The 13,483-nt window shown below is 49.9% G+C and overlaps 1 protein-coding gene across 1 annotated transcript in view; it reads right to left on the bottom strand.

Annotated features, from left to right (window-relative positions):
• LOC118001960 (cation-independent mannose-6-phosphate receptor) overlaps positions 1–13,483 on the bottom strand; it is a 97,643-nt gene that overhangs the window by 40,372 nt on the left and 43,788 nt on the right. The window contains exons 11-18 of the mRNA XM_034992156.1: positions 8,954–9,118; positions 6,219–6,359; positions 4,883–5,023; positions 3,634–3,771; positions 2,870–3,017; positions 2,184–2,361; positions 1,434–1,549; positions 786–954 (exon numbers count right to left, since the gene is read on the bottom strand). Coding sequence (XP_034848047.1) covers positions 786–954; positions 1,434–1,549; positions 2,184–2,361; positions 2,870–3,017; positions 3,634–3,771; positions 4,883–5,023; positions 6,219–6,359; positions 8,954–9,118 — 1,196 coding nt within the window. The remainder of the gene's footprint in view (positions 1–785; positions 955–1,433; positions 1,550–2,183; positions 2,362–2,869; positions 3,018–3,633; positions 3,772–4,882; positions 5,024–6,218; positions 6,360–8,953; positions 9,119–13,483) is intronic.

Raw genomic sequence — 13,483 nt, 5'->3', positions numbered from 1 at the left:
ACTTTGGGCCCACTGCACACACATCCACAAAGGACTGAGGGCGCCGCAGGTTTTGACTTGGGGCCACAAATCCGTGCCAGGAGGTCAGTGATCCCCAAACACAGAACCCGTGGATAACGAGGACTGACTCACTGTACTCTGACGTCATCGCTCCAACAGAGTGCACACAACACGTGTGCACATGCATACCCAGCGGGGAACGTAATTCCTAACCACCAGAGTGCGCTCACCAGCCGCCTTAAAGCACCTCCAAGCTGCCCTGTACCAGGCGCCAGGAAAAGTACATTCCCGACATGCTATTTTTGAAGAAGCACACATACGTCTTTAAGATTCACCGTGTATGAGGAACACAGGGAAACGTCCCAAAGTTCTGGCAGTCACTGCATTCGATCGGGGATGAGGTGCAGCCCGGCACCGCGAGTAAGTGCGAACGCCTGGATCTACCTCAGCCACAGCAATGGTCCCAGGCCGCTCTCCCCGTCGTGAGCCAGAAGCAAGAGCTTCCGGAGGAAAAACTATTCTTCACAGAGGTTTACGGACTGAAAGACACTTGTGAGCTCGGGCTAGACTAGCCACCAGGAGCCTCCTCTGCCCTGCGCCGAGATCGGAGGCCACCAGCACCATGGCATTTTGTGAAGTTCTAAACCTGAACGACGACTCAGGCGTGATCACATCTGTGGGGGGGCCCCTACTGTTGCTCAGGGGGCTTCACCTCAGCAGCCAGGCCTACTCTAGAATAACTGCCTCCACCGAGTCACGTGCTCCAGACGGAGCGCGAGATTCACCTGATCGTTGTTGTATTTCATCTGGCACACCGACGCGTATCGATCACAGCCCGGCACCGGGTTCAGAGGTCGACACACGTTTATGTAGTATTTCCTCCACGTGCTGTGCTTGCCCGCATTGTCCATGGCGTACCAGTTTCCTCCACGACCACCTTCAGATTTTGCTAGACTAAAATTTCAAAGCAAAACGCATGGTTTTGATGCCATCAGATTTCAGTCTGACAATTCACTTCTAAGTAGTCACGGACATACAGAATGAAACATGCCCTACCAATCGAACCATGGAACGTGGCTCACCGTGACTCACAACACCCACGACTACCTCGACCTTCACTGAACTCGTCACACTCGGCAGGCCCTGCACCGGCCCCCTCCCCCACACCTCTGTACTCACAATCCTGTTTTAAATGATGCAGCTGAAGACAGACTCCGCTATGGCAAAGAGCACTGGATGTCACAAAGGCTACCAGACCATTATTAGAATTCATTCTGCTTAAAACTCCCCATCTTGGTCCTGCACCCCCAAAACTTACTTGTGTCCCCATTATCCACTCAGTTATGTGCTCACCAGCAAAGCCTAAGCCAACTTAGCACTACACTAGACCCAGCCCGGGGCCAAGGCCAAGGGCAGGCTGACCCTGGCCTCACCTGGAGAGATCGTACTGCTCCATCGTGGAGGGGTCGGTCACCACACACTCCAGGGGCTCCTCCGGGCAGGCGTAACTGGTGTACCACCGGAAGTTGTAGGTAGAGTTATCTTCCTCCTAATCACATGACAAGGAGAGAAACGGGAGGGATGGCAAAGAGAAAGGGGAATGTTAACACAAAGCCACCATTTAAGGGCATTTTCTGTAAATAAGAACTAGAGGAAAGAAAGCCTACTTTGCCCGTCTACATTTGTCTTATTAAAATGAAGAGTTCCCAGTAATAAATTAATCTAGCCTCAGTTAAATATCATTAGGATGATTTTTCATGCAAGTTTCGTACACAAAACCAACAGGGTGGTGGGTTACCATCGAGGTGTATGGCCCACTGAATAACCAGCTCAGATGAATACTGCCTATGTACCCTGGCAAATCTAAGAAGATTAATTAAAATCATAGAAGAGGATGATTTGGCCAGGAAACCAGACTAATAATAGTTCTGCTTCCAAATAAAAGGGCCACGACAGGCTCCTGTGTTAAGTCTCAGGGAGACAGACGAGTTGATGGTTTCTCCCCAGGAAAAACCATAGCTCACACCTCACCTATGGTTAGAACCACATTTCATTCCAGAAAAGCCACAAGCCCTGTTCTACCCACTTTTTTCTCTCCCCCTGCCTTTATGAGACTGGCGTTCTCTCCCTCCCGGCTCTCATGATGGAAGCCCACACACATGCACACACCACACAGCTCTTACCTGATATTCAGGGAGACCGACTCCAGCCTCTCGGTCACAGAGGAAGGTGATCAGTGTAGCTCTTGGTGTATGCTTTTCATTATTATAGGGCGTGCCATCTTTATAGTTCAACTGGATCATCCCATCATAATATGACAGTTTAGCGTTACTCAGTCCCAAGTTCCAAGCCTTATTAACACTAAAATGAGCAAACAAATGTCTCTCAGCAAGGCCAGCAAGGCCAGAAGCACTGCCATACTGGGACACCGGGGCAAGGCCGCTGCACGGTGGGGTGGGGGCGAGGTCCACGACCCAGGGCTGCAGATCACCAGGGTCTGCAGTGGGGCCAAAGGGCAGCCGCACCCCCACACCAGGACCCAAGGCCACGCTCGGCCTGGCTGGTTTAAGGTACAACCACCCTGCCTGAGCTATTACCACACTGAACAGAGAGACCTGTGTGCATCTAATAACTGAGACATGCAGGCTACACTGAAACTAGGTATTAGGTAAAGTCCAAGGCTGCGGCCTGCTCCTTTTCCAGGAAATTCAACTCCTAGCATCCTCTGGTTTTGAGGCCAGGGCTTCTTAGGGTTGCACGCTCCTTGAAAAGCAATGATGTCAGTAGAGAATACACGCACTCCTGAATAAAATATCTGCTATTACAAGATGCCTAAGGAAAGCCCATAACTAAAAAGTAAGTTACTTGCCTTTTTGCTACTTGACAGGCTCCGGAGTCCGGCTGACAAGAACTCACAGACACCGCACCACAAACATTTATGTAAAAGTCATACTTGTCTGTCTCAATTTTATATGCACCATTTTTCTTTGTGAGAGGTGACAAATCAAAAGAAAACCCTAAGAAAGAGTAAAAACGATGCCATATGTAAGGTCAGTCGGACCACAGGGGAGAAGGGTGGGTCCAAGCTCACAGCTTCAAAGACAGACTTCCCAGGAACTGGCCAATGGTAGGGAGCCGCAAGATGGCAGAAGAGATGCTTTCCCCTTCGGGCCACCAGAACTGCTCTTATGGACATCTCCCCTGGAGATGGATTCACCACCAGCATTCCTGTTTTACTGCGTTAACCTAAAAACCCTATGCAAAGCCCATAACTGCTGGATGAATAAACAACCAGTATGTTCAAAGCTAGATGACCACAATCCAATGACCTCTAAGGCGGGTTTCTAGGGCATTAACTTATGCTAAAAGCCTTTTCAAACACCATTGATTTCCTTGTGATCCTCACGTTCTGCATTCAGCTCACACCTAGCTCTACCATGCATCGAAGGGGTAGGCTTCTCATTATCTCCACCCCAAATGTCAGACGTCCAGAATTTCAGTTAAACAACATTAGTATAATTCTGAAGTGGGTTATCTCTAAAACGCTCAAAGAAAATATGTAAGGAAAAAAAAAAAAAAACCTAAGCCGTTCGGGGGGGCACCCGACCACCAAGGTGCTGTGCGGGCACGCACCTGCCTGGGAGTCAAAGACCGTGCAGTTCTCGCCCTCCGTCTTCGACAGCACGCAGGCGGCGGCCGTATGCCACTCGAACTCATAGAAGCAGCCATTATCCTCAGAGGTTCTCAACACCGGAGCGCTTTCCAGATCACCTGTCAGCGAGCAAGACAAATGTATCACTAATCGGTCCTCAACTAAAAATACTCCCACAAATACTGGGATTCCGCTGACATGAGGTTCTTAGAGTAGTCAAACCTGTAGCGGCAAGAAAGAAGGGCGGTTGCCAGGGGCCGGGGTGGGGAGCTCGTGTCCAGTGAGGACAGAGTCTGTTTGGGAAGATGAGAACGTTCTGGAGGCAGATGGTGGTGATGGCTGCACAACGCCGTGAATGTGCTTCATGCCACTGAACCGGGCACCTTAGGAAGGCCAAAACGTTGAATTTCGTGTTATGTGCATTTTACGACAGTTTCTTAAACATGGTCAATTCTGCGTTACGTGTATTTCACAATTCGAAAAACACTCAAAAACAAAAAACAGTCCTAGCCCTTGACCTTATCCCACAGCTGGGCATTTATCCAAAGAAAATATTTCAACAGGAGGCGGACAAGGGATCTGCAACAGCACAATCACCAGCCCTGGAAACACGCTATTAATCCAACAATAGGGAAAACGTTTAAAAATAGTAAGACCAAGCCATTATCAACAAGGAAGTCCCTAAAAATTATTAATATAATTGCAGAACACAGAAGAGTATTCACAAAATGCCATGTTTTGAGGAACGTTGAAAAAAAATGTCTGAATATATACAGATTTTGACCCTGTAAAAACAATGTAAACCTATAAATAAAGATAAGTGAAGAAGAGCATTGTGTTTAAAGGGTGAGATCACGGACAATATTTTTCAAGCGCTTACGATTTTCCCCCTTTGGAGGAAGTTAAGCAGCCGACACGGCCGCTCGGTATCAGTCCTGAGGAAGAGGAAGCCACGCTGAGACCCATAACTCATTTGGAAAATTGCAACATGACGCTCTCGACACCATATGGTTTCTCCATTTCTGGACTGGTTTTGGGTGGGGGTTGGGGGCTCAAATCCCACAGACCACCACTGAAGGTTCTAGAACCGGAGATGTACACAACACGACCCCTTTCTACCTCCCCCTCTGAGCAGTGGCCTGTGAGAAACAGAGAAACGAAGGATGCAGGCTCACCTGGAGCAAAAGCCACCACAATATGTCACCTCTTCCCTTTTTCAAAAGTGCTCACCTGGCTTGCAGATGAGTGTTATGTTAGTTGTTATTTTCCTGTGGCCACAGTCACTACCGTCTGAATACGAGAGCTGAAGGTTCCCTCTCTCTTTCGTGGGAGAAGAAATAAACTTGCCTAGACTTTTAAATCCACTCTTATCTGGAAAAAAGGGGAAAAAACAGAAGACATGATTAAAAATGATAATGACCCAGAGAAGAGTTACAAACATGTCAGCCAGGACCCAGCAGGGGTGCCGTGGCCCCTTCCCCAACCTGCCCAGCCTGGCCCCGTGGTCGGTGGGTTTTTCTCAAGGGACAGGTTTGGCCGGGCCATGCAGCCACACTGAGGACGCCAAAGCCACCCCAAGGCTCAGGGAGACAGGGCAGTAACGATAAACAACGTCCTGCTCCGTGGGCACGAGAGGCAGACAGCAAGGTTGCATGTCACACCATCCCAGGGCGCCCCTATTCCCAGGGCCTCGGCTCCCCTGAGACACAAGGTCTTTTGAAAGCACAGCCAAGAGGCTAGAGTTTGTCCCAGGACCAAAGCAGAAACAACTGAACCTGTCCAGCAAGCCAGGAAGGTGACTACTTCATTCTTGGGTCAGTTGACTTTACTATGAGGCCCTGAAACTGTCCCCAGTCCTGCTTACCCAGACGCACGGGCATGCCCGGACCTGCTTCGGAAGACACATCAGCAATTCGGAATACCGGGGTAATTCCTAAAACCCAACCTGGGTTCCTAACTCCTTATCTAATCGTAACAGATTCTGATTACTCTCCCTGCCTCTCATTTTCCAGGTGAGTCTGAAGTGGCGGACAACTAACGTGCAAAACGTCTGTATCAAACTATGCAGTCTCTGCAGGAAAACCACAGGACCGACAGAATTACAGCAAAAGGAACCCAAGGGGCACAAGGACTCTTCTGAGGAGCGTACAGTGAGGTGCCACTTGTCTAAAGCCGTAACTTAACAATCACGGGCAGTAAAGCGTTAAAAACTCACAATCAGTTTTACACAAATACTGGCAATGTTATTCTTCAAGTTACAAAGGGAAAAGATAACCAAGTAATTCCCAGCCTGGCTCTTTCTGTTCCCAGTTACGGCGTTAGCTGACCTCAGAAGCTTCTGGCCAACTTCAGGACAGCGGAGCGCCAGTTTCTAGAGGACACCAAGCAGTTACCTATGTGTGAGTCATGAACTTTTTTTCCTCCCCATCCTGTATATGCTGAACCCAGAGAGAGGAGACTGACAAACCACAGGAAGATTCTCTAATTCGCTCCAAACTGGATGCAGCGGAGTCCCACGCGCCTCTGGGGAAACCACTACCGGGATCCCGCTCTGGGCACAACTCACCAACAGAGCACACGGCCGCATCTTCAGGACAGCCTCTGGCCTGGCCTTCCTGAAGCACTTTGTGGCAGATATTAATGAAGAAGTGCTTCTTTTCTGTTTCCCCCTGGCTGCCATCCACAGCTTCCCAATTCTGTTCCGGTTCTGTAATTAAAAAAAAAAAAAAACTTTTAGCCAAAGGCAGTGATTATTTCTCTGTGAGTCACACCATAAATGGTGATTAAGCCAAAGGAAAAGGCCCAAAGCTCACCAAGCATGTAGTCCCTAAACCTCAGGCACTCACGTTTCTGGACGCAGGCAGACCAAAGGCACAGAAATTCACCGAGACCCTCAGGCTCCTCACCTCACGTGATAGTAACAAAGCATGGCCCAATACCTCCTCAGAAGAGTAGGCTTACCAGGGGGTAGGGAGAGAGAATCGAACAGCGAAACTTTCCCAAGCACCGAAGTGTGAAATCAGAAATGGAAAAGCAAATGTGGCTGGCAGCCCGTGCCTTACAAGGGGCAGAGCACCACGCCATCAGTCCCGCGCCCTCCTCCAACCACCAGGAAGGTTAAAGGCACCTGCCCCCTCTTCCACACCAGCAGACCGAGTGCGGGCCATGCTTTGTTTCTGGAATCTAACAAGACACGTCGGTCCCTGAGCTCAAACAGCTTGTGAGCCAGTCATGTATGAACAGGACCAAAACACCACAGAAGGCCGAGGGAGCACACGTAAGCGCTAAGAACAGGACCGGCACACATCGGAGGCATCCCGTAACGAGTGGCCAAAGGGATGAATTAGAAATGCGTGTGAAAGGCGTACAGAGACTGAAGGCACTCCTTTTATGGACAGGACGCCGGGGTTCAGGCGGGAAAGCCCACCGCTCGTCAGAGTAACAGTTACTCTGAAAAGCTATGTGCCAATGTCAACAACCGAGAAGAACCCATTGGAAGCCATGCAAAGACAAATAGGGACAAGGACAGGGGGAGTGGGGTGGGCTGACAAGCCGTAAGACAGGAGGACTGTTTAAGCTAGCAAGGAAGGAGTTCTAAGAGCATCCTGAACGGTCTGCGTGAATCCTGCAGAAATGCCCAGGTCCCTGGAGGGCCCGGGCGGTGGTGGCATGCGTCGGCTGCGTGAGTGCGTGTGTCTCTGCATCCCTTAGGGCCCCATGTGTGTCCTGTACTCGGTGATGTTTAAACAACAGTGCTGGACAAAGGGACCTAACCGCACCACCCAGTTTACTGTGACAAAGCCGAGGCCCGCAGAAGACAGACAACTCACTCAGAACCACGCACAACACCGTGCTCTCTTTCCAGCGCACAAAGCCGATCTCTTCACGAACACATATGTACCCGCACTGAACCATGGCACCATTCCCGCTGAGCGGGCACTGCGCTACTAACACACAAAGAACATTTGCTTCCGAGGCAATTCACCAACACTGAACATTTACAGAGGTCTCGTGCCAAAAAGAAGCTCTCCGACGATCCTTACAAGTGAGGAATTCCTTTTTCTAATATTATGCTGTCCAAACCAGATGGGGACTCAGAACCCATGAGTAATCACTCCTACGCATGGGTAATTCTGTGACTCTAGGCAAGCATTCTCTCTACCTCAGATATTATCTCTACAGATGCAATTTGCTTCTACTTATACCTAATTCCAGGGCTGCTGAAAGGGTGAAACTAAAAATGTCCCAACTCAATTCTGCTTCCCTCTTGGGAACCCTGATTCTTAGCACTCGGTCTCTCGGCCCCCTGTGAAGCTTGAAGGCCTGGGTAAGGGTCATGCCCGCCAGGTTTGCTGCCATATCCCCAGGACCTGGTCTGCACCTGCCACGTAACCAGTGCTCAACAACACCTGCTGAGCAGATCTCCAGCTCGGCAGGTCTCTACTGTGATGGCAGGCCTCGGGGACAGACCACATCACATAGATGTGGCAAGGGACACAGCATCCAAGGGCTCCCACACTCATTCTCCTTTCGGCCCCACAAGCATCTGAGGTGAGACAGGGAATGCTGACCCCACCTTAGAGATGGGAAGAGACGGTGAGACAAAAGGGGAAAGCACAGGGTCAAAAGACAGACCGACCCCAGCCGCATCGGCCTTCACACCGAGGGTCCGACCCTCAGAGCCTGACAGGCTGGGGCGAGGTGGAAACACGGCCTGCTTGAAGCCTGTTGCAGAACTTTTTATTCTTTTTAACTGAGATGTAAGTGACATGGAACACGGCAGTCGTTTTAGGTGGACGACATCCTGACCTGATCTGTGTGCAGGCTGTGTGTGGGAGAACCCCCACGTTTAATTACCATCCATCACCATACACAGATACGTGTGTGTGTGTGTGTGTGTGTGTGTGTGAGAGAGAGAGAGAGAGAGAGAGAGAGAGAGAGAGAGAGAACTTTCAAGATCTACTTTCTGAGCAACAAGAATGTAGATCTAAAATAAAAAACTTCCTAATCACAGAGCACAAGACCTGGGACTTGGCGGTTTTTACTAAACTAGGGTAAGATTAGCCCAGGGCATCCCAATGAGAAGAGTCATGCCAAGCTCAAACTCAGGTATTTTGCCTCCTAAGTCAGCATAATTCCTAATAATTTGTACGACTGCTTTGTGAAAAGAGGGACAAGGCCAGGATACAATTTGTTGACGAAGAAAAAAGCAACAGCATTTCCAAATGTTTTCACAGGGAAAGAGGCAAGAGAAGGTTCCTGTGAACAGGCAGATGGAGCCCCACGGCGCGCAAGCCCTACCTGAGTGCCGAGCCAGCGCAGATAGGTCGTACCGCTTCTTCCCGTCGGCCACACTGCAGAGGAGATCCTCCTTCTCCTTCACACAGGCGTACTTCGTGTCCCACGTGAAGAAGTAGGTGCAATCTACCTCCCCACTGAATACAGGAGCTCCTTTCCCATCATTACCTGTGCAATTTGAGAAGGGGGGTGGGAAACACTTCATTATATGTAACCAAAACCTAGTCAGCCCATTGGCCACCAATGCCAACTGGGCAGTTAAACTCAAGTCCCAAACCCAAAGCTGAGGCTTTGGGGTCATCAGAGGGGTCAGAGGTTAGAGAGGCTTCTCTTGCGTTTCAGACAATCATAAACCCCTCAATGGCAGGCCTGTGTCCCTTCCACCTCGGTAAGACGGTCTCAGTAAGCCATCAGGCTGTTTACAACACATTCACTGTGGGTGCCTAACAAGGAACATGTAAGCCACCAGGCAGGGCTTGCGGCACACGGGCTGTGGTCAGCCCCCGCACAGGCGCATGAGTATCCTCTGCGTCAGACGACAGGGATTCACCAGAAGGCGGACAGAGACCAGAGCTCGAGCCCCAGGAGCGCCACTGGCTTTATGATGCAATTTCGGGCAGGGCGAGTTCCCGGAGATTCATCCCTAACCGGAAAAGAAAGAGTGAGAGTGTACAGCTACCCCACTGAACTGGTGCGGAGGCCCACGTCACCTCCCAAAGCCAGAGGCATGCCTGCCGGCGTTCCAGCATCCTTGAGCCCCAGACCTTCATCGGTGTGGCTGCCTCCAGCACCCTACCATAATCCACGCGCTGCTCGCCACACCTCCAGGGAGCCCTGAAAGCCAGCTCTTCATAGGCCACTTCCCTGATCCACGTAGCCTGGGATTCGGCAAACTCTGGTCATTTTTCCCTTACTAGAAATACTACCCCTCAGCTTTCCAAGCTGGTAGACGGCTGGCACGGAGCTCTGTTTTCCGCCCCTTGATGGTTTAATAATCCTCCTCTGGACCTCCTACATGATTTGCCTTTCTTGAGGTTTGGTGCCCTGAAGTGCACAATGTTCTAAAGCAAAGGGAAATAATATTTTGTACCAAGGGCAAATGATGTTTTGATTGTAATTTCTCTTAAGTCTTTAATATTATAAACATTGTAATTGTAATACCAGCAAGAGCAGCTAGGGTATACGGAGCACAACCTGAACCAGGCACTGAGCACCAAAGGGCTACAGGCAAGAGGTCTGCAGAAAACAGGCTCAGGGTTGAGGACCTGATAGATCTTGGCATATTTAATCCCACGGCACAGATACAGTTTCAGCCCTATTTTTGCAGATTAAGGGGGGGGTAAATAATTTGCATACGGTCTTATAGCTAGAAGCAAAGGAGTCGGGATTCAGACCCAGACAGTCTGGCCCCAGAGCCAGGCTCATAACCATAACCACAAGCAATACTTCCCTACACTACTGTGGGGTTTTTTCTTTTTTTTTTTCTTTTAAATGTATGTACTTTAAGCCATTCTTTTTAAGATGCAGCACTCCCAGCTTCCCTTCTGACAACAAAGAGCCCCCCCCCCGCCCCGTTTGGGACCGCTGGGGCCTCCCTCCATGCGTGCTACCCCAACAGCGGACCCCAACAGCACCTCTTCACCCCGCCCACAGGATGGAAGGACGAGCAGCTTACTCCTGTTGGACCTGTTGGGTTTGCATTTCACTACCTGGAAAAGATTTGTGTTTCCGACAAACTTGATGTATTCGCTGCATTTCTCTTTCACCAGTAAGTTCACAAATCATTAAATAATACTAGGAATGGTTCGAGAATCCATCCCCACTTTGGAGCTGGTTCTGCATCTGAAATTTACTGCTTGAGGGAGTGCTAGTTTTCAATAATCACTGGTGTATTATTTCATTATTCAATGAATTTTAGAAGAATGAAACTCGCCGGCTCAGGGGAAAATGGATTCCTGCAGCAGAACCCAGTCACCCTCTGCCTACAGCACCGTTCCACCTCATGCGATGGCAAAGACAAAGCTACCCACGCACCACACTGGTTTAATTCTCCTTCTAGCTGTGCAGCTAAACTGCATTGCCCAGCCTCCCTGCCTCCAAAGTTGGGCCATGCCACTTAGTTCCAGCCCATCTTTTAAAAAATGCCGTTCCCATTCTGCAGAGTCCTTGGAGGCCAAGTCTACAGACAGCAATACCACGGGATGGGACGCACGAGAGGAGCACGCAGAGCTGAGCCCCGCCACCAGCACCTCCGACGACCTGCACTGAACTAAAGAAAATAAACCCTTACCGGAGTGAGTCCGTTAAATCTGTGGGTACCTCTGTACCAGCCTATTCCAATATATCACTCGTCCAAAAAGAGCGATTTGACAAGATCACCAACAGTAAGTGTCCCATTACAGCAAACTCGATGTTAGCTGCCGAAACGAATGGCTGTGTATATTTGTGCACATATACAGGCTCAAAAACAAACGTATGCACCTCTGTGTCTTAAAAATGCATAAGCCCTAGATTCATGAACATATATAACTCTAGAACATCCAACTTAAACTATAAACCACGTTATATCACATAACCAATTAACAGCCATTCACATACAAAAATCACATTATTACATTTATCCAAATAAACAAAATCCACCAAAGATTTTTCTCTAAGAACTCTAAACTTAAGATTGAACACAATAATAATGAAATAACTTTTGCAGTACACAGTCTGCTCCAAAGTTTGAAGGACTGAATCACGGAGCTGGAAGGAGTCGTAAATATTTTATGACCCTACTCCAGCGTGAGAGCAGGCTCAAAACCTCTCACAAAACATCTAACATCTCCCTGTCTGGTCTTCTTGCCACCATCCTAACTAAAACAGCCTAGGAAGACACTAAGTTTTTGGCATGAGGACATCTCTGTGAATCCTGTCAGGTCTGATAAAGGCCCTGGGGTCACGTGAAGGAACGGACATGGGGTGGAATGTTCTGATCCGTCAGTGGTGACGTAGAGTTTGTATGAAGCAAATTTGGCAAAACATTAGCAACTGTTCAATAAAGAGCAGTGAGCATATAAATTTTCATCGTAATGTTCTACTTGTATGTTTGAAAACCTTTAGTAATAAAGATAAAAGAGGAAAAAATGGCCGTTAGCGCTTTTTTCAAGCGCCAGCATGTTCCAGCACAAGCCTTGAGTGTTGGCGCCTCTTCCTAGCAGTCCCAGACTATGTACCCTTCTCAATATCCTCCTCACCTGCTGGGATCTTTTTAGATCATTATTCTATCTTCCCAGCATGCCCAAATGAGATCAGTGTGTGCGCAAAGATCTCAGCCAAGTCATTTATAAAAAGCCCAGAACAGAATGGGGCCAAAAGGGGGAACGACAAGGTCGGAGGGAGACTTGAACCATAGGAGTTGGCCAACAGCAAAGCGCTCAGCCAGCAAGGGAGGGCGGGCGCCCGGGGGCCTGAAGGCCTGGGGACACAGCGTGAGGAGCAGGGTGCATTTCCCAGGCCTGGGGACATAGTGAAAGGGCTGGACTTCAGAGACAGTCCCCTAAAAGCCTGAAGAGGTGAGAAGGATGGAAGAAAGATGGGGGGTCTGGGGAGGGCAGCAGGGGGGCATTCAAACCACATGCGAGAGGCACCCAAACCAGAGTCATTCACCCTCCACCTCAAGTCCTGGGGACTCCACACTGATTTCTACAGAAAATCCAACTCCTCTGCAGGACGTACAAATTTCTCACCCTCCATTTGAGGGTCATCTTTAGCCATGTGCATTCTGAATCCGAAGCTCTGACCCAGTCACACCTGCCCACACTCAGGCCTTTGCATGAGCTGCTCCCTCTGCCACAGAGACTGGTCCCCACAGCCACCCTACTTGCATGCCTGACTTACTCCGACTCGGCCCACAGAGCTCACCAAGCAGCACTTCCTCTTTCCCTGACAGCCCTGATCCTCCTCGTTGCCCACACCCCAAACCACTAACTCGCTGCCTCCCTCCTGACAAGGTCCGGGGTGCGACACTCGCCCGCAGCCCTGGTCCAGCCTGCACGACCCGCCCTCCGGGCACCGTGCCGTCTCTCCCTCTATACTCCCAGTCTGAGCGCCTGGAAAGCGCGCAGCCATTACGGTATCCTTGGGCCTCATGGGGTCTAAGCAGATAGATAAGGACAAAACATATGCTGAACAAATCCACTTGAACGTGGATGTTATCAAAAGGGCCAGCAAGCAGATTCCAGGGTGAGACTGGAGTGCACGCTCTGGGAAGACAAGCAGAGGTGAAGGCGGCGGGGGGGCGGCAGGAGTGAAGGGCACTTTGATTTAAAGCCTTCCTGTCTGCTCTACTCCAGGATCCTTCCTCGCCTGTTCCCGAGGCAATTTATTAGAGCCTGGTGCCCGTCACAACCTCCCTGGCCCCCTTCACCGTCATAGGCTTGAGGTTCTAGAACAGGCACGCCGTGTGCAGTTGCCTCTCCCTAAGCCCCTGCTGAATCACAGAGGAACCTGCCTCATGACCGCTGGTCTAAGTTCTGCCATAGAAACGCA

Source organism: Mirounga leonina, unplaced genomic scaffold (genome assembly GCF_011800145.1).
Source record: "Mirounga leonina isolate KUSES-001 unplaced genomic scaffold, KU_Mleo_1.0 Mir_55, whole genome shotgun sequence".
NCBI classification, from domain to species: Eukaryota; Metazoa; Chordata; class Mammalia; order Carnivora; family Phocidae; genus Mirounga; species Mirounga leonina.
The sequence above is the reverse complement of the archived record's forward strand: the minus strand, read 5'-3'. Positions and strand labels throughout refer to the sequence as shown.